General features: G+C 42.9%; 3 protein-coding genes across 5 annotated transcripts; all 3 read left to right on the forward strand.

Annotated features, from left to right (window-relative positions):
- Nucleotides 1-157: 157 nt before the first annotated feature.
- Nucleotides 158-13,844, forward strand: prpf8 (pre-mRNA processing factor 8). 2 transcript variants are annotated; one of them, XM_049726705.1, is made up of 43 exons: nt 158-326; nt 813-938; nt 1,018-1,186; nt 1,364-1,528; nt 1,684-1,902; nt 1,984-2,196; nt 2,338-2,463; nt 2,605-2,710; nt 3,029-3,219; nt 3,333-3,452; nt 3,557-3,746; nt 3,881-4,000; nt 4,090-4,224; nt 4,367-4,496; nt 4,818-5,014; nt 5,129-5,335; nt 5,585-5,748; nt 5,835-5,961; nt 6,089-6,281; nt 6,358-6,545; nt 6,625-6,863; nt 7,026-7,172; nt 7,267-7,477; nt 7,641-7,757; nt 7,836-8,083; nt 8,154-8,333; nt 8,644-8,779; nt 8,881-9,050; nt 9,147-9,276; nt 9,395-9,541; nt 9,648-9,808; nt 9,907-10,098; nt 10,194-10,431; nt 10,547-10,675; nt 10,870-10,983; nt 11,097-11,270; nt 11,416-11,609; nt 11,702-11,941; nt 12,096-12,237; nt 12,336-12,476; nt 12,595-12,734; nt 13,016-13,218; nt 13,321-13,844. In XM_049726705.1, the coding sequence occupies exons 2-43, from the start codon at nt 827-829 to the stop codon at nt 13,473-13,475; spliced, it is 7,020 nt and encodes a 2,339-aa protein (XP_049582662.1). In that variant the 5' UTR covers nt 158-326; nt 813-826; the 3' UTR covers nt 13,476-13,844. The 2 variants fall into 2 exon arrangements, with proteins under 2 accessions (XP_049582662.1, XP_049582661.1); XM_049726704.1 differs by having other exon boundaries at nt 162-338.
- Nucleotides 13,845-14,510: 666 nt separating this feature from the next.
- Nucleotides 14,511-22,029, forward strand: rilp (Rab interacting lysosomal protein). Of its 2 annotated transcripts, none has more exons than XM_049726712.2 (8): nt 14,511-15,038; nt 15,893-16,022; nt 18,282-18,403; nt 19,241-19,426; nt 19,510-19,673; nt 20,034-20,156; nt 20,282-20,356; nt 20,673-22,029. In XM_049726712.2, exons 1-8 carry the CDS (start codon nt 14,709-14,711, stop codon nt 20,785-20,787), a joined length of 1,245 nt encoding a protein of 414 aa, XP_049582669.1. In that variant the 5' UTR covers nt 14,511-14,708; the 3' UTR covers nt 20,788-22,029. The 2 variants fall into 2 exon arrangements, with proteins under 2 accessions (XP_049582669.1, XP_049582670.1); XM_049726713.2 differs by having other exon boundaries at nt 14,516-15,038; nt 15,896-16,022.
- A 140-nt stretch (nt 22,030-22,169) lies between these two features.
- Nucleotides 22,170-27,763, forward strand: scarf1 (scavenger receptor class F, member 1). The gene is made up of 11 exons (XM_049726706.2): nt 22,170-23,029; nt 23,253-23,314; nt 23,401-23,502; nt 23,718-24,258; nt 24,333-24,551; nt 24,676-24,804; nt 25,503-25,609; nt 25,716-25,827; nt 26,114-26,238; nt 26,331-26,468; nt 26,530-27,763. The coding sequence occupies exons 1-11, from the start codon at nt 22,929-22,931 to the stop codon at nt 27,627-27,629; spliced, it is 2,736 nt and encodes a 911-aa protein (XP_049582663.1). The 5' UTR covers nt 22,170-22,928; the 3' UTR covers nt 27,630-27,763.
- The last annotated feature ends 3 nt before the right edge of the window (nt 27,764-27,766 follow it).

The following is a 27,766-nucleotide window of genomic DNA, read 5'->3' on the forward strand; positions in this document are numbered from 1 at the left end:
ATGCGTACTGTATGATATACTCCAACACTGTAGATGGCAGTACACAGCCGAAAATCTTACCATCCGGGCATTAATGCGTAGCGCCTGCGCAATTTTTCAACGTAGGCCGAGTTCATATCAGTAAGGGACGTCATCCCTCTGACGTATTTGCCGTTCAGAATTCGACTAGTTAGCGTACAGCGTGAGACCATCGTTGGTCGTCGTGTGCGATGCAGTGTCCAGAAGCCAAACTGCATTAGACAAGACATGTTTTAGTAAACAAGAGCGTGTATTGAACAAAAAGTTTTTCCACGTCAACAAATCGTCGTGGGAGTGAAGGGATCACGGTGAGCGATCCTGTATGTGTTGACTTTGTAACTTCCTCTCCTTGGCCGCCGTGCTAATCGTTTAGCGTTTAGCTTATGTGCCGCCATTACCACGTTAGGCCTTAGCGCCATTGTTGCGCTTAGTTGAAAAACTTGAAACAAGGCTTTAATCATATCCCATAATAATAGAAATACACATAGTGCCACATTGTTATACATTAAACTTATAATTTCATACAATCGGATCTGTTTCTTGTTTACGCTGTTGCCGTTTCACAACGTGTTAGCTAACATTAGCTAGATAGTGTGATGTTAGCTAACCTCGGCTTTGTGTATAGCAATTTATTCGAACCACGTAAATTGATTTCTTAACGTTAGAATGTTCAGTTGAGAAAATAATGTGAATAGGGACTTAATATGCACCCTATGAACCGTCACTTGGCCATTGTAGAAAAGTAAATCCAGTATCTCATATTTATATTGCGTGTTTACTGGTCTTGTTTGCAGTGTTGTGAAGCACCATGGCAGTTGCATTCCCCTTTCGCGGGGTACCTGCCGGGGTCCCGCCTCCGGGTGTCCCCCTTCCACCACAAGTCCCAGACTACATGACTGAAGAGAAACTCCAAGAGAAAGGTTTGCCGCCTCTACGCAGATTGAAATATGTTTGAGATGAGACGCATCGTCATTATTTAAATGTTTTCCAACCACACAGCGAGGAAATGGCAGCAGTTGCAGGCAAAGCGCTACTCTGAGAAGAGAAAGTTTGGTTTTGTGGATGCTCAGAAGGAAGACATGCCTCCTGAACATGTCCGGAAGATCATCAGGGATCATGGTGATATGACCAATCGGAAGTTTCGGCATGACAAAAGGGTCTACTTAGGGTAAGAATTGAAACATACATTTAAGCATTAATTATCTAATGAAGCTCAATCTACAGAAAGTGGAGTAGAATAGAATGTCTGTGTGTGCATGGTTGAAATATAAGTCAATTGGTGGAGAAACAAACTCAACAGTTGCTATCTAAACTAACAGTTTATTATTTATCTATTTTTAAACAGTGCCCTCAAGTACATGCCTCATGCAGTGCTGAAACTGCTGGAGAACATGCCGATGCCTTGGGAACAGATCAGAGATGTACCCGTACTGTACCACATTACTGGAGCCATTTCATTTGTGAATGAAATACCTTGGGTCATCGAGCCAGTCTATATTGCCCAGTGGGGGTAAGGAGTATTTCCCATGTCTATTCTAATTCAACTGCTGCTATCAGTTTATTTGGACACACTGTCATAGCATTTTAAAATATTTCTTTTGGCCTCTGTGACAGATCATATGCTTGATTAGATGAGAATCTTTTGTAATCCTGGCTTTTTCTCAGCACAATGTGGATCATGATGCGCCGAGAGAAGCGTGACCGACGACATTTCAAGAGGATGCGTTTTCCACCATTTGATGATGAGGAGCCGCCGCTGGATTACGCAGACAACATACTTGATGTCGAACCGCTGGAGGCCATTCAAATGGAGCTGGACACAGAGGAGGATGGTCCTGTCGTGGAATGGTTATATGAGCATCAGCCCCTCAAAGACACAACAAAGTAAAAAGCATTTTGAATTGTGTTTTTGAATTTATTTTTTGCCAAAAATCACTTCAATCCCGCTCCTTGTTTCTTTTTCAGGTTTGTGAATGGCACCACTTACCGTCGGTGGCAGTTCTCACTCCCCATGATGTCCACACTCTACCGCCTGGCCAACCAACTGCTGACAGACTTGGTTGATTACAACTACTTTTACCTGTTTGATCTCAAGGCCTTCTTCACATCCAAGGCTTTAAACATGGCTATACCTGGAGGACCAAAATTTGAGCCTCTTGTTCGAGACATTAACCTCCAGTAAGAACTGTCACAATTCACTAAAACCCATATATTATTCAGGGACATTATTTTCAAATGCTAAACACATATCTTGTGTCGTACTATTTCAAGCAAAAATGTTTGAGCTTAATGTTTATTCTGTTTTGGTTTCTTCTATAGGGATGAAGACTGGAATGAGTTCAATGACATCAACAAGATCATCATCAGACAGCCTATCAGGACAGAGTACAAAATCGCCTTCCCCTACCTGTACAACAACTTACCGCACCATGTCCACCTCACCTGGTAGGTTCGACCTCTGCAGTGGCATTCGGTTTAAAATTCTATTGATTTAAATAAAAGATTAAAAATTCATTAAGGTGATTTGTTTTGAGGGTGTATTTTGTTATTTTTCGTTAGACGTATGAACATTTTTTCTGGGTGCAGGTACCACACACCAAATGTGGTGTTCATCAAGACAGAGGACCCAGATCTGCCTGCGTTTTACTTTGATCCATTGATCAACCCCATTTCACACAGGCATTCAGTCAAGGTAAATGTGGTTCTAATCCAATCCCAATGTGATATGCACCAATGTGTTTCATTCTGAATTCTTATCGTTTTTCAACAAAGTTGTCAGTATTTCATGACCTTTTACTGAGTTGCACTTGCATTGACCTGCTTGCATGTGTGTAAGAACTGGAGGAATATTAAAATGAGTGGTGACATTTATTTATTGCTGGCTGCAGGTGCAGTTCGCCTGTCACCATTCATGTTTCCAAACAATACCTAATTAATGGGATTTTATAACAATTCATGTAATTCTTAACACTTTCTGAACATATTGTCATCACTTCCTGCTTTCTTTCAGAGCCAAGAGCCTCTTCCCGACGATGACGAGGAGTTCGAGCTTCCAGAGTTTGTGGAGCCCTTCCTCAAGGAGACACCTCTGTACACTGACAACACAGCCAATGGCATTGCTCTGCTGTGGGCGCCAAGACCTTTCAACTTGCGTTCAGGGCGCACCAGGAGAGCCATAGATATCCCTCTCATCAAGAATTGGTGAGCAAACAAAACTTTGACAAATTTGTAATCTTTGAGAAAACAATAAGGTATTTTTATTTTATTTATTTATTTATTTTATTTTTTAAAGAGAAGTGTCAATTGTTTTTCAGGTATCGTGAGCATTGCCCTGCAGGACAACCAGTAAAAGTTCGTGTGTCATACCAGAAACTGCTGAAGTACTATGTGCTCAATGCTCTTAAACACAGACCCCCCAAGGCCCAGAAAAAGAGGTGTGTCTTGGCAGACATTACAGATTTATTTGGGACGTTCTATTTAAAGTGTATTTTCTCATCAGCATTGATTGCGTGTTAACATTTGTCTCCTTCCTTTGCAGGTACCTTTTCCGTTCCTTCAAGTCCACAAAGTTCTTTCAGTCCACCAAGCTCGACTGGGTGGAGGTGGGCCTGCAGGTGTGCCGGCAGGGTTACAACATGCTCAATCTGCTTATCCACCGAAAGAATCTCAACTACCTACATTTGGACTACAACTTCAACTTGAAGCCTGTCAAGACACTGACCACAAAGGTGAAAACTAAAAAGCCTTTGCTTTTTGGACTTCAACATAAATCTCCAAAGGCTAACGAACATTTGAAGCATTTCTTCGTTTAGGAGCCTCGTGTGTGTTTTTGTCGACATGACACTTTGTTTTTGTCCCTCAGGAGCGTAAAAAGTCAAGATTTGGCAACGCTTTCCATCTCTGTCGAGAGGTGTTGCGACTCAGCAAGCTGGTGGTGGACAGTCATGTTCAGTACAGACTGGGAAATGTGGATGCTTTCCAGGTTGTACTAGCTATTTATACACAAAAACTTTGCCCTTCTGAGTTTTATTAGCAGTTTTGTAGAACTAAATGCACATCTTTGCATTTTAGTTGTCTGATGGACTGCAGTACATCTTTGCTCATGTAGGCCAGCTAACTGGCATGTACCGGTACAAGTACAAGCTGATGAGACAAATCCGGATGTGCAAAGATCTGAAACATCTCATCTACTACCGCTTTAATACGGTGAGTGGAATTGTAACGTGAATGAATATTCAGGTTTTCTCTTGATTGATTTGTATTTAACCAATATGACTTTCATTGTGTCACAGCAGAGATGCTGAAAGCCTTGATTGTCTTTTGATTCGCGTTTTGTTTGTTAACACAGGGTCCTGTTGGCAAGGGACCAGGTTGTGGCTTCTGGGCACCTGGATGGAGGGTGTGGCTTTTCTTCATGAGGGGCATAACTCCACTGTTGGAGAGGTGGCTTGGAAATTTGCTGGCCAGGCAATTTGAAGGTGGGTCACATTCTTTTGATGCTCATGATTGTATTGCACTTAGCGTCATTTACCAAATATATATCAAATTAAAAATGCTGCAGGACCCAGTGATGCGGCAGGTTTTTCTGTAATCATGAAACTGTTGTTAATAAGAGATGTAAACATTTACCAAGCACCTCATGTAGTTTATGAGTTGATCAGATAATGGTATTCTAATCATTCAGTTACTATATATTGTATGAAAGGAGATGGCGATAATACGATGCAAAGTCAAAACTGCAGTGTTCTGGACACTTGAAATGTCATTTTGCGTGAATAGTTGACTAAATTCCCCTGCAGGACGTCACTCCAAGGGTGTGGCCAAGACTGTGACCAAACAGCGTGTGGAGTCCCACTTTGACCTGGAATTGCGTGCTGCTGTGATGCACGACATCTTGGACATGATGCCTGAGGGCATCAAACAGAACAAAGCCCGGACAATCCTGCAGCATCTCAGTGAGTCTTGGAGGTGCTGGAAGGCCAACATCCCATGGAAGGTGGGCACCTCGCAAGCCTTTGCAAAATGACATTCACACGTTCTATATTACATGTAATAATAATAGGAACTGCTTGTGTTAACTCCATTTAACTAAAGAATTCAAATTCTGCAGGTACCTGGTTTGCCAACACCCATTGAAAACATGATCCTGCGGTATGTGAAGGCCAAAGCTGACTGGTGGACTAACACAGCCCACTATAACCGTGAGCGAATCCGCCGCGGGGCCACTGTAGACAAGACGGTCTGCAAAAAAAACCTGGGAAGATTGACCCGTTTGTACCTGAAAGCTGAGCAGGAGAGACAGCACAATTACTTGAAGGTATTGCACGAATAGGAGTATTTCTCTTGACATGAAAACCTCTTACTAAGGCGCATTTGCACTGGTCTGTTTGCATATGCGTAAGAATCAGAGGAATATTATCTTTAATGGTGGCTTTTGTTTATTGACTGCACCTGCAGTTGAGTTGTCGCCATTAAGACATTTCTTTCAATAGAATTCAATATTCTGTTTTATTTCTTTTTTGAGTTAGTCTGAAATATTACCGTTGTATCCATATTTTCCTTTCAGGATGGTCCCTACATCACAGCTGAGGAAGCTGTTGCCATTTATACCACAACTGTTCACTGGCTGGAAAGTCGACGTTTCTCGCCCATCCCTTTCCCTCCACTGTCATACAAGCATGACACCAAGCTGCTAATCCTGGCTCTGGAAAGGCTTAAAGAGGCTTACAGGTAAGCGCCCATTCAAAAGGTAATATTAATTACCACTCAATAGATGCACGCCTTCAGCGATGTCTCGTGTTGTGTGTGTGTTCTAGTGTGAAATCTCGCTTGAACCAGTCTCAGAGGGAAGAGCTTGGGCTGATCGAGCAAGCTTATGACAACCCTCACGAGGCTTTGTCCAGGATCAAGCGTCACCTGCTCACACAGCGAGCTTTCAAAGAGGTCGGCAAAGATTATTTTTTTATTTTTTTTAAACTGATAACTTTTCGCTTCAACGTTCTTTGCCGTGGTTTTAGCCATTGCACCCAAAACCCCTCATCACACTCAGCCCTTGTTCTTTCATGTCTAGGTGGGTATTGAATTTATGGACCTGTACAGCCACCTGGTGCCAGTGTATGATGTGGAACCCCTGGAGAAGATCACAGACGCCTACCTTGATCAATATCTGTGGTATGAAGCAGACAAGAGGCGACTCTTCCCACCCTGGATCAAACCAGCTGACACCGAGCCACCTCCACTGCTCGTCTATAAGTGGTGCCAAGGTCCGACTTGTCAACAATTAAACTTCAGCTATACAAGGCTCTGTGTCCTAAAAGTAGTTATCCTTGTTCTTTGCAGGCATCAACAACTTGCAGGATGTTTGGGAAACTGCAGAAGGAGAGTGCAATGTAATGCTAGAGTCACGCTATGAGAAGATGTATGAGAAGATCGATTTGACGTTGCTCAACAGGCTGCTACGTCTTATTGTTGACCACAACATTGCTGATTATATGACAGCCAAGAACAACGTTGTCATCAACTACAAGGTAAAGCGTGATTTGCATCAAACATTGCTCAGTCTTTTCAGTTTTAAACCAGATTGTTCTGCACACACCTCTTTTCTAGGACATGAACCACACAAACTCTTATGGCATCATCCGTGGCCTCCAGTTTGCATCGTTCATTGTACAGTACTACGGCTTGGTAATGGATCTCCTGGTACTGGGTTTGCACCGTGCCAGCGAGATGGCAGGTCCACCCCAAATGCCCAACGATTTCCTCAGTTTCCAAGATACGGCAACAGAGAGTGCCCACCCAATCAGACTGTACTGCCGCTACATTGACCGCATTCACATCTTCTTCAGGTTTGAAAAACAACTCTGTAGCAGCCTATATCTGATGGACGAAATTTCATTCTGAGAATTGTCTGCCGTATCTGCTTAGTCTAATCGTATATTTTTTTATCGTCTATGTCAAATTTGGCTTGTTAGTTGAAATACCAATTAATGTTTCTATGCCTTCACCAGGTTTTCTGCTGATGAGGCGAGGGACCTCATTCAGAGGTACTTGACAGAGCACCCTGACCCCAACAATGAAAACATTGTGGGCTACAACAACAAAAAGTGCTGGCCACGTGATGCCCGCATGAGGCTGATGAAGCATGATGTCAATCTGTAAGTCCTGACGACCCGCCCCCCCACACACACACACACACACAGGTTAAAGTGGTCTTTGATAAATGTCCATAACTTATTCAATTGTCCTCAGTGGCCGTGCCGTCTTTTGGGACATCAAGAACCGTCTGCCAAGGTCTGTGACCACAGTCCAGTGGGAGAACAGCTTTGTGTCAGTCTACAGCAAAGACAACCCCAACCTGCTTTTCAACATGTGTGGCTTTGAGTGCCGCATTTTGCCGAAATGTCGAACGAGCTATGAGGAGTTCACCCACAAGGATGGTGTCTGGAATCTGCAGAATGAGGTGAGAAAACACAAACTTCTCTCTTTGAGGAATATCAGAGTTTAGTGCTCTTACGATCAAACATTTTTAGGATTGGTTATCTTCTTGATTATCCCATTAAATAATGGGATGATTTTTGCAATAAAAAGTCAATAGTAAATTCTCAATGTTTTTGCATTTGTAGGTTACCAAGGAGAGGACAGCTCAGTGTTTCCTTCGTGTGGACGATGAATCAATGCAGCGCTTCCACAACAGAGTGCGCCAGATTCTGATGGCTTCAGGCTCAACTACTTTTACAAAGGTAAAAAGATAGAGATCTGTTGAGTTAAACATTGAAACTTGTGGTTGTATCATAATGTCCCCTTATTTATACCTCCAGATTGTAAACAAATGGAACACAGCTCTTATTGGCCTGATGACCTACTTCCGCGAAGCAGTAGTCAACACTCAGGAGCTGCTCGACCTGCTGGTCAAGTGTGAGAACAAGATTCAAACTCGTATCAAGATCGGGCTGAACTCTAAAATGCCTAGCCGTTTCCCGCCTGTTGTTTTCTACACTCCCAAAGAGTTGGGTGGCCTGGGCATGTTGTCCATGGGCCACGTGCTCATACCACAGTCTGATCTGCGGTAAGTCATACTTTACTTGACTCAAACTAATTATTGGTTAAGTTCTAAAGACACAAACTCTTCTCTCCAGTTGGTCCAAGCAGACAGACGTGGGAATCACCCACTTCAGGTCTGGAATGAGTCATGAAGAGGACCAACTCATTCCAAATTTGTACCGTTACATTCAGCCATGGGAGAGTGAGTTCATTGACTCCCAGAGAGTGTGGGCAGAATATGCTCTCAAGAGGCAAGAGGCCATTGCACAGAACAGGTATGTCCCTCTGCCGATTTAAACCTGTCTCCACTTGTTAACAATGGATTGATTCATCATTTGTTTGTTGTTGAGGGTTTTTTTTTTTTAATGTGCTTAACACGGTTAGTTTTATCTGGAAAATAGTCACATTATCATATTTATAATCCCTCAAAGTGGCAATTTAGTTCCCCGTGTTTAATTTTTGGGAATGCATGTGAGTTTAATAGGTATCCAGCGGTATGCATTTTGGTCATCTAGTTGGCGTTAACAATACATAAAGAGCTTGAATTCCAACTGAAACAATTGTTCTTTTGTTTCTGTCTCCCAGGCGACTGACCTTGGAGGATTTAGAGGACTCGTGGGACAGAGGAATCCCACGTATCAACACCCTTTTCCAAAAGGACAGACACACACTGGCCTATGACAAAGGCTGGAGAGTCCGGACAGATTTTAAACAATACCAGGTGACGATTGAAATGCAACACACAACAAAACGTGACTGGCACATGAAAGTAGACGGTAAACATTGGTGTGATGCACATTTTAATTTCTCTGTGGATTACAGGTGTTAAAGCAAAATCCGTTTTGGTGGACCCACCAGAGGCATGATGGTAAACTGTGGAACCTCAACAACTACCGCACAGACATGATCCAGGCCTTGGGTGGTGTGGAGGGCATCCTGGAGCACACACTTTTCAAAGGCACTTACTTCCCCACCTGGGAGGGTCTCTTCTGGTGAGAAATTATGGGAAAGCAATCATCTCGAGTGAAAACAAAACCGTTATGGTTTGGCTTCAATGTACATCGATTGTTTTTTTTTCCGGCACACAGGGAGAAGGCCAGTGGATTTGAGGAATCCATGAAGTGGAAGAAGCTGACAAATGCTCAGAGGTCTGGTCTGAATCAAATTCCCAACCGTCGCTTCACTCTCTGGTGGTCCCCCACAATCAACAGAGCCAATGTAAGTCCAACGATCGAATCACTACTTATTATATATATATATATATTTTTTGTTAAAGATAATATTGGGTGTTAAGATCAACACAAGCTAATAGTTTTCTCTCGCTTCTCGTTTGTAGGTATATGTGGGTTTCCAGGTGCAGCTTGATCTGACTGGAATCTTCATGCATGGAAAGATTCCTACCCTGAAGATCTCCCTCATTCAGATCTTCAGAGCTCACTTGTGGCAGAAGATCCACGAGAGCATTGTCATGGATCTCTGTCAGGTTGGTTTGATTTCAGTTCTCTGGTACTATTCCTGAGGTGTAACAGAAAATACGAGATTATAATCTCATGTTCTTCTGGTACAAATGCGATTGTTTTGGCTTTCAGGTGTTTGACCAGGAGCTCGATGCTCTCGAGATCGAGACTGTGCAGAAGGAGACCATCCACCCCAGGAAGTCGTACAAGATGAACTCATCCTGTGCCGACATTCTCCTTTTTGCGTCCTACAAGTGGAACGTCTCTCGGCCATCTCTGCTTGCAGACTCAAAGTATGACTTTATGATATTAGAAAAATGTGAAAGTTCCGTATGATTGTGTATATATAACAAATTATCTTTGAATAAATTTGATGCTTCTATTCTTGCAGGGATGTGATGGACAGCACCACCACACAGAAGTACTGGATTGACATTCAGCTGCGTTGGGGTGACTATGACTCGCATGACATTGAGCGCTACGCCAGGGCCAAGTTTTTGGACTACACCACGGACAACATGAGTATCTACCCTTCCCCCACTGGAGTGCTTATTGCTATCGACTTGGCGTACAACCTCCACAGGTTGGTGTCGTCATGAGCAATTGTGACCTTGTGCTTGCTGTTTCTATGTTAACCTCAACATATGAACATAATTATTTTTTCCTGTCTTTGTTTAGTGGCTATGGAAACTGGTTCCCGGGCAGCAAGCCTTTGATCCAACAGGCCATGGCCAAGATTATGAAGGCCAACCCTGCCCTGTATGTGCTCAGGGAGCGCATCCGCAAGGGTCTTCAGCTCTACTCCTCAGAGCCCACTGAACCATACTTGTCCTCACAGAACTACGGGGAGCTCTTCTCTAACCAAATCATTTGGTTTGTGGATGACACCAACGTCTACAGAGTCACCATCCATAAGGTGTGCATCGACTCGTGTGCCTCATGTTAAAGAATATCCTCCATGTAATAATACACTATCAGTTTTCTCTTTCCAACTCATCTAATGCTCAGATGTATTTTTCACCTTTCACCAGACCTTTGAGGGCAACTTGACCACCAAACCCATCAATGGAGCCATTTTCATCTTCAACCCCAGGACTGGTCAGCTTTTCCTAAAGATTATTCACACGTCTGTGTGGGCCGGACAGAAACGTCTGGGCCAGGTAAGAGCATTAAACATAAATTGCCCACACTAAAATTCTGTGATCACAATAATGGGGTTCTTCTTGGTTTAGGAGAGCAATTACATCATTATCTGCTTTCTTTTTAAATAACAATTAACAACCATTATTAATGATTTGACATTAAATCGAAAATGTTGATACCCACTAATAATGCAGCCTAATTTTCCTTGTAGCTTGCCAAATGGAAGACGGCAGAAGAAGTTGCTGCCTTGATCCGCTCCCTCCCAGTGGAGGAGCAACCTAAGCAGATCATTGTGACCAGGAAGGGTATGCTGGATCCTCTGGAGGTAAGACATTCAGTCTCGGCTGGTATTAATGGATTCATGATAAACTATTCATTCTCATTGTTCATGTAACTTCAATGCCTTACATTTCTAACGGCATCCCTCTCTTTCCTCAGGTCCACTTGCTTGACTTCCCCAACATTGTCATCAAGGGCTCTGAGTTGCAGCTGCCCTTCCAGGCCTGTCTGAAGGTGGAGAAGTTTGGAGACCTCATCCTCAAAGCTACCGAGCCTCAGATGGTGCTGTTCAACCTTTATGATGACTGGCTTAAGACCATTTCCTCTTACACAGTAAGTCTTCCTGTGTTCTACCAAAATGCAGACATTTTAAGTTTTGGTTTCTCCTTGTCATTCTTTTGCTATCAGGAAATTGAAATTCGAAACTGACTTATTTTCCAGTGTAAGAAGTTTTTGTGCGATTTTACTCCATCTTTAGGCCTTCTCTCGACTCATCCTGATCCTCAGAGCGCTCCACGTCAACAATGACCGCGCCAAGGTGATCCTGAAACCTGATAAGACCACCATCACCGAGCCTCATCATATTTGGCCCACTCTCACGGATGAAGAATGGATCAAGGTGGAAGTGCAACTTAAAGACCTCATTCTGGCTGACTATGGCAAAAAGAACAAGTAAGCCTCCAAGCCGAATTTCTGTGTAATCCATGAGTAACAGAACAACTGAACTGAGCACCCAAAACGTATCTCCTGCTGTCCCCCTCCAGTGTAAACGTGGCATCACTGACCCAATCTGAGATCCGTGACATCATCCTGGGGATGGAGATCTCTGCTCCCTCGCAGCAACGGCAGCAGATCGCCGAGATTGAGAAGCAGACCAAAGAGCAATCGCAACTCACCGCCACACAGACACGCACCGTCAACAAACACGGTGACGAGATCATCACTTCCACCACATCCAACTATGAGACGCAGACCTTCTCCTCCAAGACAGAATGGAGGGTCAGGTATGTGGCAAATTGAATTTTTTATCTCTAAAAGACATCACTGACACTGTAAAAAAATGTTAAGTAGGTGGAAAATTGAAGTAGTGCCTATCTTGGGGGGTTTACTGTAGTTTTTGAATCGAGTAATTAGTGCTCGTTATACTTCCTCTGCCAGAGCTATATCTGCTGCCAACCTCCATCTCCGCACCAACCACATTTACGTGTCCTCTGATGACATCAAGGAAACAGGATACACCTACATCCTGCCCAAGAATGTTCTCAAGAAGTTCATCTGCATTTCAGATTTGCGTGCACAGGTATGGCGCAGAGTTGATAGTTTTACAAATTGATTCCAGTTGACTTTAGACCCTTTTTAAGCCTCATTAGTATACACTAAGATTGTTTTCTGTCCTAGATTGCAGGCTACCTGTACGGCACCAGCCCGCCTGACAACCCCCAGGTAAAGGAGATCCGTTGTATCGTCATGGTTCCTCAATGGGGCACCCATCAGACTGTGCATCTGCCCAACCAGCTGCCAGGACACGAATACCTGAAAGTAAGATTACAGAAACCTTACTTCCTTTTCAGCAAGGGCCTTTTTGTTCTGCATACAATGTTATCAATGTCTAGAATATTTGAAGTACTCATACTCGAAATACTTTCCGCTCTCAAAGGAAATGGAACCCCTTGGTTGGATCCACACACAGCCTAACGAGTCACCACAGCTGTCCCCCCAGGATGTCACGACCCACGCAAAGGTCATGGCTGACAATCCCTCTTGGGATGGAGAAAAGACCATCATCATCACATGCAGGTAAACGTTTGATTTGAGACTATCTGTGCTTATATTGTTGATGCACAAATGCCAAAAAATGTTGGGGTATTTATCGAGTTGTGCAGTTTTTTTGAAGAACTGAACTACAGATTGTGAATTTTATATCTTAACTGGAGAGAAAAATCAGGACGGGTGTCCCCTTTTATTTAATTATATTTTTACCTTGTGTAAAAGAACAAATTCATTGGGTAAAGTGTGTTGTGAACTTTTAATTGCATTTTTATTCCTTTGGCAACAACTTAGTACTGTTTAATTTTCAGCTTCACGCCAGGCTCATGCACACTGACGGCCTATAAGCTGACACCCAGCGGCTACGAGTGGGGCAGACAGAACACAGACAAGGGCAACAACCCGAAAGGTTACCTTCCGTCGCACTATGAGAGAGTCCAAATGCTGCTCTCTGACCGCTTCCTGGGCTTCTTCATGGTACCGGGCCAAGTTTCCTGGAACTACAATTTCATGGGTAAGTACCTTTTTAAAACGTTATTGTGCTTTGTGCCAGAATCACAATCACCTTTTAGAATTATGATTTTCACCACCCTACCTCCTTTTTCGTTTTATCCAGGTGTACGTCACGACCCTAACATGAAGTACGACTTGCAGCTGGCCAACCCCAAGGAGTTCTACCACGAAGTCCATCGACCATCGCACTTCCTAAACTTTGCCTCGTTACAGGAGGGTGAAATCTACAATGCTGATCGTGAGGATATGTATGGTTGAGCGGAAGGACTCATTTTGTGGTTGGCCCTGTCAGTCACTCTTGTAAAATTTCTTCTGAGCACGTGATGTTTGGACATTGTATTGTCAAAACTAGATGCCTACTTTTGTTATTCCTTCTATATTTCCTTCAGTTTGTTTCCACAGTCCCTTCTATTTGCAATTTGTTTTTTTTTTAGGGGAGTTATGATATATCAAATGTGTGTTGATGTATCTGTCCACAGGACTGTAATATGATCTTGATTGTTTCAACTGCAGAAGTACTTGTTTCTGTCAGTTGAAGTCAAATCTTAATTCCTCATGTCAGTTAATTCCCTTTTGCTATTTGTGACATTGTAGCTTGGGTTTAAATAAAGATGGCATTTTTATACATTTTCAATCTTCTTTTACCTGTTTCAACCACCTTGCAATAGCATTTTATTCCCCCCATAAATTTGCCAGTTGGTCAGGCATCCATCCATCCATTTTAAAGACCGTTTATCCTCACGAGGGTCGTGGGTGAGTCTGATCTCATCCCAGCTATCTTTGGATGCGAGGCCCATTATACCCTTGACTGGTCACCAGCAAATCCCAGGGCACATAGACAGGCGAACATAGACAACATTCACACCCATGAGGAGCAAGTCTTCAATGGATCTAATGTATGTTTTGCTAAGTGTTGCCTCCAGAAGAGGTCTGAGAAAAATGCCTGGCAAGGTTTCAGCCCACTTCAGCTTCACTCTAAATGCCTCTGACTTGGAAAACATTAAGAGCTTACTTTACCTGCATTGTACGAGATGTGCTATCGGCCAAAAATAACTATAAACTTGAGGAAAGAAAAGTGTATTATAAGAACCAACTTACAGAAAAGATACTTGAGGACTGTAGTTTTTAGAGCAAAAACGGGATTTTAACGCCCTACTTAATGTACCACGACACGAACTGTCATGGAAATCCTCTGCGTGCGTTTGTGTGTACATAGTGTGCGCTTGTGCTACATTGGTTAGAAAAGTGGGCGGATCCAACGGCGGGTTGACTTCAGCTAGCCAGTATTATCAGTTTAGTACACAAAATTGGATGTCCCATTTCTTTCCCCCCCCCCCCCTTTTTTTTTTTATGTGAGTAGGGTACATTAGGTTTCATTTTCTCACTCGTAAATTTCAATTCATTTAATTAGGACTGATTGCTCCGATGACTTTCGTTTTGGTTGTCGCTTAACAGGAGCATGACAAGCTGGAGCGTTCGACTTCTTCAGACATGGAGCAACCTGCGTCTTCCAGCCAAGCAAACGGCGGCTGCTTCGACAAGAACTGTTCTTCACTGACGGTGGACGATGTCTACGAGATCGCCAAAGTAATTGGAGCCGAGCTGGAGAGGCTCATCGACGGCTACGGCAAGGAGAGCGTGCTGGGCCTGGTGCCCAGGGTGGTGAAAGTGCTGGAGCTTCTGGAGAGCTTCACAGCTAGGAATCACGCACACAAACACAGGGAAGAAGAACTGCTCCGGACCTTTGAGAGTTTTCAGCTACAGCAGAAAAAACGGGTGTGCAAGGACACTGACGCAATCAACGAAAATCACGAAACCAGGGTGAGAATATAGCAATGTACCCGAAAACGAAATTAACTGTGTCGCTTTCACTTATTACTTGTGGTGAAATGGTAACACGATGCCATAACAAACGTAATTACCGCGTATTACATGCACGCGAACCACCTATCGCAGATGGCTTTCAAAATTGTCACTGTGCCAGTCACTTATGGTTTTTCTTTGTTGAAGCAAAAGCAGAAACGCACTGAATAATTCGTTTAAATATTAATTAGTGAATTTCGCTAAATAGTCAAAACTATACCAAGTAAATACTGGTGAGCAGATCTTTTACTCTTATTCGACTTTACTCTTAAAACTAATGATAGAATAAATTAATGAATAACCCGTTTCACTGATGTCTGCCCGATGGAGCTTCTGTTCAAAAATGTCTTACAGTTTAAATCATGTAGAAATAGGGTAAGTTTTGACTGTACTGCTACTCTGTACTTTCCTTGGTAATAATACAGTTACACTACATCTCCAGTTAATACAACACAAGTGACACTTTGGTATCATTGCTACTTTGAACTTCCTTGGCTCTATCATAGTTACAAAACATGTTGACAGTCTGACTTTCAACTTTACTGTTGCTTTCCTTGAATCTATTGCAGTAAGAATACATTGTTACAGTTATACTACATTTAATACTGTATTTGACATTACTTAGAATTCTGAATACAATGGTTCATTTACTTAGCAGTATCTATTCCTAATTTAGCAGTATCTAAGTCTGGCCGCACCTTAAAAACTTTCCAGCGGACGTGTTAATACAAGTTTGCAGTTAGTCAGGCTTTGTGTATTAAAACCGTAGAAATGCTCTTTGTGTCTTATCTAACATGTCTTATTCTGTCAAGCAGGCGCAGCAGCAACAGAAGGAGCAGCAGTGGAGGAGCAAATGTGAGGAACTGCAAATGCAAATCCAGCAGCTCCAGGAGGACAACGGGCAGCTGCAGAGCAGGTTAAAAGGGAGCCATGCGCAGGATGGTATGTCAAAGTACAAAGCATATTGTGGCGTCTATACACAATTACAAAGCTTTTTGGAGGGGTTTCATTATTTAAATTGGGCACACTGCAGATAAAAATAATTAGCATTCTCTTGTTTAAATGGAATGTTGATACATAGGTAAGCATCAACTAGCAAACATCACCTTCTATGATGGACGGACTGACGGATGTTTTTTTTGTAATTACAATTCAGTGCAAATGGCTTAACATGCACCAGATTATATTATTGTCATTTTTGCTAATGTTTCCCAGATGGTTGACATCATAGGTCAGCAATGTCAAGACAGAGGGTGGAGTTGCTTGGATGTCTCATATTTTCTCATTCAAGCTGCAAAAGGAGTCATGTGACTGAAAATGTTTATTTCATGTCCTGAACATGACTGCAAATTAAAGCTATCAATGTGGTGTGACGCAATTGAGCTATAGTATAGTGCAGGGGTGGGCAAACTTTTTGACTTGCGGGCCGAATTGGGTTCTAAATTTTGACCGGGGGGCCGAACCAGGAACAGATGGATGTAGTGTTTGTGTGAAGTAATATAAACGACCTGTAAAGGTCATTGCATAAAAGGTTTTGGCTTTTAGTAGGTAGTAAAGCATGGATATTCCAAAAAGTTTTTTTGAAAACAAATGCATTTATTAACAGCATTAAAAAAAAAAAAAAATCCCTAAAAAACTGCTATCAGTGATTGTCATAAAATATGACACTGTTGTTATGAATAACAGTCTCCATCACTTCAGTGCCTGCAGGTCAGATTAATGAAAGATGTTTATCTTATGAGATCACATCAAACGGCAAACATTCTGACCAAATATATCATCTTGAAGAATCGGTGAAAGCATACATCCAAATAAAGTAATCAAAACGGCAACACGGTGAGGGGTATCTGAAAATGAGAGCAGAGTTTTAACTCACAAACACCTGGTAACAGAGGTGAGGAAACGGGAAACACTTCCTTAAAGTAAGCCTTAAGAACTTTACAGGTTAAGATTAGTCACAAACAGGTGGCGCATCAATGTCCTTGAGCATCCTGCATTGTTTGAAAATGAGAATGGTCGCTAGTTTCAATCCCTGCTATTTGTACAGATCATATTCTTTTTTTTACAACAAACTTGAAAGCCTCCCCTTCATTTTCAGTGGGAACAGTGTTGTTGATCTCCCATTTTTTGATAGTGTGTCATAGTCTGGAGTAAAATTTGTTGTGGCAATTCTTAGGAGAGATCCGAGGTGTTGGTCCATTTACCTAGATCTGTGACGGGTTGACGTTGATGTTCATGTGGCTGAACGTCACGTCGCGTACGTCGAGCCAAATTGGCCACTCTTTTTAAACACTCGGCACTCAGTGTCCACCTTGCTTTTCCATGGGCGACTCATTTTAATGGAAGGATTCCAGGGGAAGGTTTGTGGGTGGCTTTAGCGTAAAACTGTATCCGAAAGCTCGGCGCGCAAATTACAAGAATGCTGTCGTCACAGCCCACGCTTTAATTTCGGCACTGATACAAATAGAGCGCGAGTGCGCCATTTCCGTACTACTGAGTACGTACACGCACTTGTGAGTGTGCACCGAGCTTTCTGACACGGCTTCCGGTAGTAAATGCGCAGGCGAGTGGTTCCCCATCTACTGGGGAAACACAGTCGTTGCAGGCAAAATGACCGAGAAAAAAAACAAAAAACAAAAAACGTTTAATAATACAATTTATTTAGGGTTGGCGGGCCGGATTAAACGGTCCCGTGGGCCGGATGTGGCCCGCGGGCCGTAGTTTGCCCATACCTAGTATAGTGTCAAACACCATTACAGTATATTCAAGTCAAATATTTTTGAATTAAGTTGTCATTGTAGTTTTAATGCATAATACATTTTACTTAAGTATTTTTGTTAAGAAACGCCATTTTTACTTCATTGCATTGACTTTAATATCCATCTTATTATTGCTTGCACAATCTACTGTATTTGTCAGAGAAATTTGTACCTCGGGCATTGTCACACGACTCTGTTTAACCGTCTCGACATTGACACAATAGCAATGTTTGACTCAATTCTACCAATCGAATGAAGCCAGGCACTCACATGACCACACAGTCTCCGCGGCCCCACACAAAAGAAAATTTGTCAAAGTAACTGATTTATATGAAGCACAGCAGAAATGGTGGATGAAACAAAGGCGGGCAACTGGCTTCACAGTCAGTCTATGTTTACTGTGAGGACAATTTTTTAGTTGCTGTACACTTCTGGTGTGCAGATCGTGTCCAGCGACAGGAGCGAGAAGTGATGCTGAAGCTGAAGCAGGTGGTGGACAAGCAGAGAGATGAGCTCAGGGCCAAAGTCCAAGAGATCACCACCATTTCCAAGGAAGTGGAGGCGGTAAGCAGACATGAGTCACTGCAAATTGTGTTGTTTGTTCGAATGTCTCACCCTCAAAATTGAAACGCATTATAATTGATCTGATGGTTCTACACTGTAGAATCTACAGCGTATTTGTAAAATACATCAGTTTATTGTTGTTTATTCTCATTCATAAAAAATAGGTAACTTTGTTTTCCAGATCCAGACTTTAAATTGGAAAATTTCATCGGCTTCTTGATTTTTGCAGATTTCAAGTGGTCTGAGCTTTCTCCGCTGTCATAACTTGAAACTGTCAAAAATAATTTGCTAATCTTGGGTGTCCACAGAAAACGGGAAAGGAGAATCACCAGCAAGTTGCAATGATTTATGATTAGCTAAGTAACGACACAAAGGCAAAGCTATTGAACAACATAGTTTTAAAATTAATTTTGAAGTAAAATGCACACAAATTTCAGTGCGTGACATTACAAATGAATCGTCGCTTGATAATACGGAGCTGTGTTATCTACAAGATGACAGACAGTGTTCTCAGAGTTCCTGGTTGAAGAGTAGCTGAACTTTAGACCAGGCCGAACAGGTTTTTCCCTCTTTGTGTGTGTGCGTGCACTTCATGTTTTTTGTAGCACGTGATGTCAATAGCTGTCATAACTGGGTGTGTATTTATTATTTACCTCCTGACTGGTGACCTTAGTGACAGGATAGACGTATTTGTCTGTCTCCAATTAATACACTTGTTGACTGCCTTTTTCCCCCAATTTATTTTGTTACTAATAGCCAGACACAACCTGTTCCCATTCAGCCTCAAATTTCATATGTGAACTATTCTGGACTTAACGGCCATGTGCTCCCGTGCAGCTCCAGGAGCAGTTGGACCGCTTCATGAAGATGAATGGGGAGCTGCGACACAAACAGAACGTGCTGCAGGCTCAGCTCAAGAGCACCGTGGAGAGAAAGGCCGACATGGAAGCCGACCTGAAAGAGAAAGTCAAAGTGATTGAAAAGCTGCAAGCGCAGATGGACAGAACCAACAGCAACAGCCACGTATGACGTTTATTTCTCATCTTTTGTCCATACTAGATAGATAGTTTGAATAATAAAAGCATTGCTTTTTATCTTCTACTCAGTCCATTCCGAGTCAGATGAATAGTAAGACGGAGCCTTCAGCTGACCTAAATGATCATGACCAGCCTTGTTTCACCAAAAAGGAAGTGCGTGACATCATTTTTGAGCGCAATGAGCTCAAAACCAACCTCTTCCTGGTGCAAGAAGAGCTCAACTATTATCAAAGGTATGTCTCCTTTTTTTTTTTTGTATTCGGGCTGTGTGCGGTCATTATTTTTTGTACACATGTTCTACAAGCACAAGTATCTGTATTTTTGTAACACTAGAGGGCAGTAATACGTAGTGAAAACTCGTCCTTTAAAATCCATCCTCAACAATAAATTAGGATGTTTTTTAGTTTCTAAGATTTAAGATTTCAATTGGATTTTTGCACAGCTGCTCACAACATACAACTCTTTGTTTGTTGTTTACTTTTACAACATATTAATTTATCAATTTATCTCAAAGAAGCTTCCATTTATTCTTGTAGTTGCAGATTCATCATTTTTTACAACTACCATCCACTGCCATTGTGTTGTGTCTCTAGGGAGATTCTGAATGAGGAAAGGTGTCCTGGGTTCCTCTTGGAAGCGGTGCGAGCTGCTATCAATAAAAAAAGAAAAGTCATCAAAGCCAAGATGCTTGGAATTCCACCCCCTGATGACAGCAGGTCATGCCTCTCTATCCACCATGGTCCAAAACCCAACAAATAAAAATGCATATTTGCTGAAGGTTTTCGCCTCAAAGAAAGATATCATTACATAATTTCAATAAGGAATGTTTTATTCTCTTTAGTGACGAGGAAGACAAAGGTCCTGTGACTGAAGTGGATGTTTCTGAAAAGCCAGCAGAGTCACGAATTCGAAACCTGTGAGTAAAATGTGCAGCTGTACAAAGCAAAAAGGATACTTTGTACTTGTCTGATGCAGAAAACATTCTGCATCTTCTAAGGCTTCTTCTGGTAGTGTTAATTTAAGAATGATCAATGGCAGTGCTAAAGATGCAAAACACAAATTAAGACCCCAACCTTGGTTACAGCAAGTTAGCAACTCCCTGACCACAGTGGTCTTTAGTGCATGGAGACTCTCCCATTATTATCATGAGCGCTTAGCCAGTCCGCTATATTTAGCCTTAATCCCCGCCCCACTGAGCTGACCTAATGCCTGTTTGTCTGTGTGCGGTGCAGCTTTGGCTTCCTGACGTGGTCGGGCAGTGGCCGGAGCCCCACCCACATGAGCAACTCCTCGTCCAGCTGGGAGATCATCGCAGACGGCGAGGCCAGTGGGGAGCCACAGTACTAAATAGACATGACAAGTCAGTTGCAAGTTTGTTTTAAAGAAAACCATTTCATCCCACCGCTTGTTCTAATAGATGACTTGAATGTGCTGCTGGAAGCTTTCCGGCATTATCACGAAAATACTATGCAAATGTTAAAGAAGAAACAGTCTCTCACTTTTCCTTAATCTCCTACATCCCGTTTTATATCCCTAAATTTTAAGTCGTGGAAGAAAATATGTAATTGTATTCTCCATAATAGGAGGAAGTTAAATTATCTGGAAACAAAATATGACTAATATATATTTATATGCAACCTTTATTTCTTTTAAAAAACCAAAGACTATCTGTTTTGAAGTGCACTCTAACAAAGGAAGGATTGAGGATGGTTAAGCACTTATAATTTCAAAAAAGTTAACCAAGGTTTTACTTCATTCGGGCCATTTCAAGTCAATTTTAATGAGGTATTATCCTTCTTTTAGCCGCCACTTTATTTTAACCCCATGCGCCTTAAACTGCTGCTTGAATGGCTTAATATTACTTACTATATGTGTGTATGTTTGTTTGTCTTTTGATCCTTAGATTAAGTAAGATTTTGTACAGAAAGTGTTAAAAAACATTTTATGGGTTACTTTTTTCTTCACAAAGTGTTCATGATGTTGCCTGTGAAGGATGGATGGAAATGTTAAAAAAAAAAAAATCAGGAAAAATCAGAAAATACACTAAAGTCAATTATCTGGCCTGGCACTGAGGGGGGGCATATTTTAGGGGGGCCAGTGCCGCCTTGGCCCCTCCTCTAGCTCTGCCAGTGAGTCCAGTTGGAACATAGTTCTAATGCTTCAAAATGTGTTTAATTGATAAATGCTCTTGCGAATACATTGGTACTTGTACTTCAAATTTAATGTCTCCGCATTTGGTGTTGGTGCCATTTATGTACATAAATATTTCAAATTACAAAAAAAATGCTAATACTTGAGAGATTGACACCTTTAAGTTGATGTGCCAGTCATGAGTTTGATCTGTTTATGTTGCCCCGCAGCAACGCACAGGCCAGTGAGCACTTGTGGGAACACATAATCCTCATTTGAATATTTTTTTGTCAAGTTGTATTTCTGTTTATTTTTTTGTAAGCATGGATTCTCCTTCTGCTGAAAAGAAATGGATTACATTTAAATGCAAATGTGACAAAAAAAAAATAATGAAGATGCAGAATTTTCTGTGCTACTGACACACTGTTCATTAAAGTCTATTTAATGTTTGCAATGGCACAGATTTTCAATCTATCCACTTGTGTTTTAAATGCAGCCACAAGGCAAAGCAGGGTAGCTTCATATGACACATTTCATACACATGGTCACTAAATGTGCTTTAAATAATTTGAAATACAACATTTAAAAGCATTTACAAATCAAATAATTTAAAACATTTAAAAGAAAAGTAAATAAATAAAACATTGCTGACTAAAATTACTAAAATGATGCACAGGGCAAAAAGAATTATTTTGGGGGGAAAGTTTCATTTAAAAAAAACCCCGAAAAAGAATATTTTAACCAGGATTTTAAAGCATATTAAACTTAAAATAATCAACTTGAACTTTAATTTTAATTGAAGGTTGCTGCATTGAATGCTTGGGAAATATTTCTAGAGCTCAAGTACTACTTCTGATGAAATGCCTAATGAAAATTTAGGCAAAACTATTCAATCACATCATGATTTCGACAGTTGTATTTCGAATCCACTGTTGCTGTGTCCAAATATACCCAAACCTACCTGACTGTATTTCATGAGTTGCAATTAGACTTACTGGTGAATGAAAACACACTTTGCATTACATTGTAGCTGTGTGCATCATCTCCTGGATGATGGGACCAGTGTAGCTTCTGGGAACAAGACAAACATTGACGTTAGGTGCTTGTGTAATAACAGCCAGTCCCCGTTGATGTGTATGTCCCCATCTTTAAAAAGCCTATCTGGCTGAATAGAAGGAAGCGGCTTCAGCTTCCCCAGGAAATGGGAAGAGGAAACACGGTGGCTCTGACCCCTGCATTGCTGCTGCAAGACGACTCAGTGGAGAGAGAAAGAGAACAAGGGAAGGGTGGAGGGTGGCTCTCGTTAAACAGAGACAGTTGAGAGAGCTGGGAATACAAACAAAAGAGATTTGTAGAAGATGAAGGTTCTCCTCAGAACTTTGACGACTTTATGCTGCTGTTGGCTGTCTTACTCACTTATGCTGGACTCGGCCGGGAGGAACGTCTGCCATAACCCCAGGTACTACTCACATCTCAACTTCATTATGTGAGCCAGTAGTACGGGCACCTGACAATGTGTTTACAAAGCCAGGAAAGAAAGCTTGTTAGCGTGCTAGTAAACTTCAGTGGATGGAGTTGAAAGCTGTTCATACAGGTTCAGAGTTCACCCGTTTGTCTCGTTCATGACCACTTGTTAAATGTCCGCTCTATCGAGCTAATTTAGTTTATAAACACTTTTACAGGGATCCAGCCACACATGTGTGCTGCACAGGCTGGCGTCAGAATGGAAAAGAGTGCACAATACGTGAGTTTGGGCAAATTGATTCATATTTTTTTAGTTTTATATCCTTTGTGTAGGCTGTGCTTTTAGTGGTCTGTGTGTGTATTTAGCTGTGTGTGAGGGTGATCAGGCCTGTCTGAAGAATGAGCTCTGTGTCTATCCTGGAGTTTGTCGCTGCCCACCAGGCTACTATGGAGCTCACTGTAAAACACGTGAGTAGACACCGCATATTTTCAGCATATTTGAGAAATTCCTGCTCTACAAGTCATTATATCGTGTAGCAGGGGTGGGTAAAGTTTTCATTCTGTTCCACCAAGTTTTTACATTTTCAAGAGTCCAATAGGCTGTTGCATTATTCTCTGCCCTCTATGATTGGTCCATTTTTTTTCTTCCGTTGAGGTTATGAAGTCCTGTGGTCTTATTACAGGGTGTCCTCCAGAGTTTTGGGCATCAGACTGCCGTCAAGTGTGCCCGTGTCACCCGCATGGCCGCTGTCACCCCATCACAGGTGAGTGCACCTGCAACCAAAACCGCTGGGGTCCTCTGTGCCAATACGCCTGCAAATGCGCCCACCACGGAGTCTGCCACCCCGTATACGGAAACTGCACCTGCGACGAGGGCTGGTGGACAGCCACTTGCACCAAACCGTGCCAGTGTGTCCCCGGGGGTTCCATGGGACCCGGCTGTGACCAACTGACGGGCCGCTGTCAGTGCCACAAGGGGCACTGGGGACTGAAATGTCCTGTCCCTTGCAACTGCTACTTGTCACAGTGCAACCAGCGCACCGGTTTGTGTGAGTGCGAGGCCGGTTGGTGGGGGCCCAACTGTGACCGGCGTTGCAATTGTGACCTCACACACAGTAGTTGTGACCCTGCCACCGGGCAGTGCTTGTGCTATCCGGGGTACGAAGGCAACGACTGCAACCAGCCGTGTAAACCTGGGATGTATGGCATTGGGTGTCAAATGAGGTTTGTGTGTACAGTGTTCCCTACCATTTTTAATTTCCGTTCATCATATTGCATAACATCAATTCTCATCTCAGTTGTGGACACTGTAAAGGAGATGAAGTGTGCGCCTCCACTGACGGCGCATGTGCATCTTGTGAGACGGGCTGGAATGGGACACAGTGCGACCGCCTTTGCACACCTGGTTCCTACGGTAACAGCTGCCAGGAGACGTGCCCGCGGTGCAGAAACAACGAGCGCTGCGATCCCCGAAGTGGTAATTGTTGGAGCTGTAATGCGGGATGGACAGGACCCAGGTGGGCGCGTGCAGGGCTTACACATTTTTCATTACCTGTTGATTTACTACAGCAAACAGTAAAGACATCCGATACAGAAATGTTTTGAATTTATTCTAGTGGGTCATCATTGCTCCCTTGCCAGGTGCGAGGAGGTCTGCTCCGACAGGACGTATGGAGAGGCTTGCCGCTTCCTGTGCAGCCCGTGTTACCATGGAGACTGTCATCACGTGACAGGAAAATGCATCTGTCATTCGGGCTTTCAGGGGGAGAGGTGAGCTGCATTTCACCACACAGAATTCATTCGTCAAATTCATCCACAATTTTGCTTCAATTTAATTATAACACATCCTCAAAAATGTATCAAGCTTAATGGTTCTTATGAAACAATGTTTTGTATTAATGAGGTCAAATAAAAACAGAAACACAACCCCATTGGAGGTGTGACGCTGATGAATGATGGCATTAGTTATTACTTTGGCCTTCATTTGAGTAGCCCAGGAAATCGAACGCACTGATGTTCTATAGTTCTTGCACACCCAGCAACTTTGTAGAGCCGCTGAGCAATAATTCACATGTCACAATCAATAACTTGATCACCTATATAGTACAAAAAAGGGGAGCCTGCTGTAAAGCCACCGTTCAGTGCTGAATGAAGACGTTTCCGACTTTACGCAAAGTGGAATGAGGCTTCTGATTTGGTGTTTGTATTATTATTATTATTATAGTAGCAGGTTCAGTGAAACGACTATTTTGTTTTTGTTATTACAAGCGTCTGTCTACATGTACAAACAAGTTAAAACAAAAAACAAAAGCATACTCATTTTATTTAATGCTTTCTGACAACCACCCTTTTATTCGCCTTTATATTGTTGAAAGTATAAAAATAGATGGTGAATCAGTGGCTAAACACAGAGGCCATATTTCACCGTGGCGAAATGACATCATTCTTTTTCTTCCCATCGTTTTCAGTTGTAACAGCAGTTGCTCAGGTGCACAGTTCGGGCTCAACTGTTCCTTGGCCTGTGAGTGTGGCGAAGGGGTCAGCTGTCACCCGGTCACTGGTGCCTGCCCCAACAGTATGTCCATCCATCTACTCATCCTTTCATCCAACAATTCATACATCCAATCTGAATGAATTTGTAAAATGCCTGATGTGTAATTGTGTTTATATATGTTTGTCAGGTGGCCGAGGCGCTCTCTTGGTTGGCCTACTACTTCCATTGCTGTTGTTAATCCTCGCTATATTCTGCTGTTGTCTATGTTGTGGAGGAGCTCCGGCAGACAGCAAAGACAGGTCAGGATCACATGAACATACATATTCCACACATCCAAATACTTAACAACAAAAATGTGGATTTGTTATTTTTTACACTTATTAACGTAAAATCCTTTTCTTCCTCTTCTGCTATGGTTGTTTCATCCATACTTGCCATTTGCGTGAGACATGTTGCACTCCAGTCATACCTGGTTTAATGTAAAATATTTTGTTGTTGTTGACATATTCAATCAGGTGACAATATGTTGTGTCTTTGAGTGAAAAGCCATCACAGGATCACCTATTGTACCTTCCTCCTTACCAGGATGACAGTGGCAGATGGAGGGCTGGCTGTGCGGATGAAATATCACGTCTACAGCGTCTTGGCTAACATTGGTGCCGCCCTACCCTGCATCTCTGACTGGTCCTCTGGCCTCCCTCGTGTCACTGGTCAGCTTTGGTCATTCTAAAAAACACCTGGGCTGCAAAGAGGACTTTTATGGTTGCATATTAGCACTGACTGAATGTCATGTTCCTTACAGTGTCTCACCATGACCCAGAGCTGACGTTCAACCACAGCTTCATTGAGCCTCCTTCCTCGGGTTGGGTGACTGAAGGGTCATCCTTCGACAGTGATGAGGAGGAGGGGGAGGCTCTTTACTGCGTCCCCCCGAGAGAAGGTACTTCACGTGATCTTCTCTGAGTGCTAAGCTGCAAATCTACTCTCGCTCTCTTTGACAGATATCTCAGGAATGGAGGGTAGCCACTTCCAGGAGATGAGCTCCAAGTGTAACATGCTCTTGGACCCGTCAGGCTTCAGTAGCGAGGACATTACCTCCCCCTTCGACATCCCCCGAACTTCCAGCATTGCCAAAACCAAGCGGCCGTCTGTTTCTTTTGCAGAGGGCACCCGCTTCAGCCCCAAGGAGAGACGTGGCTCGGCTCAAGATGTCACCTCTCTGTCCGGGCACCCACGCAAAGCCAAATCCACCTGCGGGGGTTTAGTGTTCTCAATTGGGCCGGGCGAAGAAGATGAAGCTGATGCTGAGGAGAGGGAAGATGGCGTAGAAGTTCAGGTAACAGATCACCAAGATTTGAGCTATGAGGTTGTGGACCAGGAGGAGGATAGAAAGTCGAGCAACACATTCCGGACCACATCAGGACGAAGACGTACCACGTCCAACACAGCTCCACAACATAAAGTGTCGACCACGTCCGCTACCGATCATCCACCCGGTGTTCCAAACAAGGTCACCACAGTGTATGTGACGGTAGGGAAGACAGGGCGGTCCACGTCCAAGCTGGAGCCGAGCTCCCAAGGCCCTGTTCAGGCCATGTTAAGGCGTCTTGGAAGCCTCCAGAGACAAAGAGAGCAGGAGCCTGGCAAAAGTAAACCCAAAGACTCAGAAGCCATCGCCAAACCCCCCAGGAGAAAACTCGGGGCTCGGAGAAGTGTGTGGGAGCAGGGCGGGCCTCCAGGAGTCGAACCCGCCATAAGTAAACCCGTGAGGAGGAAACATGCTTCACAAAACACTCCTCAAACGGCTTCTTGCGATACAGGGTCGTCGGAGAGCATTCCTCTCAAAAGGCCGCTGTCGTCTATTTTGAAGAGCGTTCCAGAGGTGGCGTCGCCTGACTTTCAAGACTCAGGCAGAAGTAACGAACATGAGCCCAGTGGAGGACAAACTGAAAGCAGTTACTTCACTGTTGGGCCAGCAGGGGACGCTGCTACTCTTATTGAAGTCAGGACCGGTGAAGGTGAAGTGGAGCGTGTGAAAGAGGAGCCATGCTATGAAAACGTCATGATCACACACTCGTATACCTCAAACACAAATGCATAAATGTACTGTTCTGTAATGAAATGGTGTATATTTACAAACTTAACATGCATGTACATATGGAGAATAGGAATACACAACATACATTGTACAGTATGCACTTTATATTAATCTAGAAATAAACAGTAATATAATAATAT

Source organism: Syngnathus scovelli, chromosome 7 (genome assembly GCF_024217435.2).
Source record: "Syngnathus scovelli strain Florida chromosome 7, RoL_Ssco_1.2, whole genome shotgun sequence".
NCBI lineage: Eukaryota > Metazoa > Chordata > Actinopteri > Syngnathiformes > Syngnathidae > Syngnathus > Syngnathus scovelli.

Coding starts and splice junctions, on each gene's coding strand:
- prpf8 (XM_049726705.1), top strand. CDS start 827: ATGGCAGTTGCATTCCCCTTTCGCGGGGTACCTGCCGGGGTCCCGCCT. Junction 3,747..3,880: donor TCAAGACACTGACCACAAAG/GTGAAAACTAAA, acceptor TTTGTCCCTCAG/GAGCGTAAAAAGTCAAGATT. Junction 12,238..12,335: donor TTTCAGATTTGCGTGCACAG/GTATGGCGCAGA, acceptor TTTCTGTCCTAG/ATTGCAGGCTACCTGTACGG.
- rilp (XM_049726712.2), top strand. CDS start 14,709: ATGGAGCAACCTGCGTCTTCCAGCCAAGCAAACGGCGGCTGCTTCGAC. Junction 16,023..18,281: donor AGGGAGCCATGCGCAGGATG/GTATGTCAAAGT, acceptor TCTGGTGTGCAG/ATCGTGTCCAGCGACAGGAG. Junction 19,427..19,509: donor GAACCAACAGCAACAGCCAC/GTATGACGTTTA, acceptor TCTTCTACTCAG/TCCATTCCGAGTCAGATGAA.
- scarf1 (XM_049726706.2), top strand. CDS start 22,929: ATGAAGGTTCTCCTCAGAACTTTGACGACTTTATGCTGCTGTTGGCTG. Junction 25,610..25,715: donor CACTGGTGCCTGCCCCAACA/GTATGTCCATCC, acceptor TATGTTTGTCAG/GTGGCCGAGGCGCTCTCTTG. Junction 26,469..26,529: donor CTGCGTCCCCCCGAGAGAAG/GTACTTCACGTG, acceptor TCTCTTTGACAG/ATATCTCAGGAATGGAGGGT.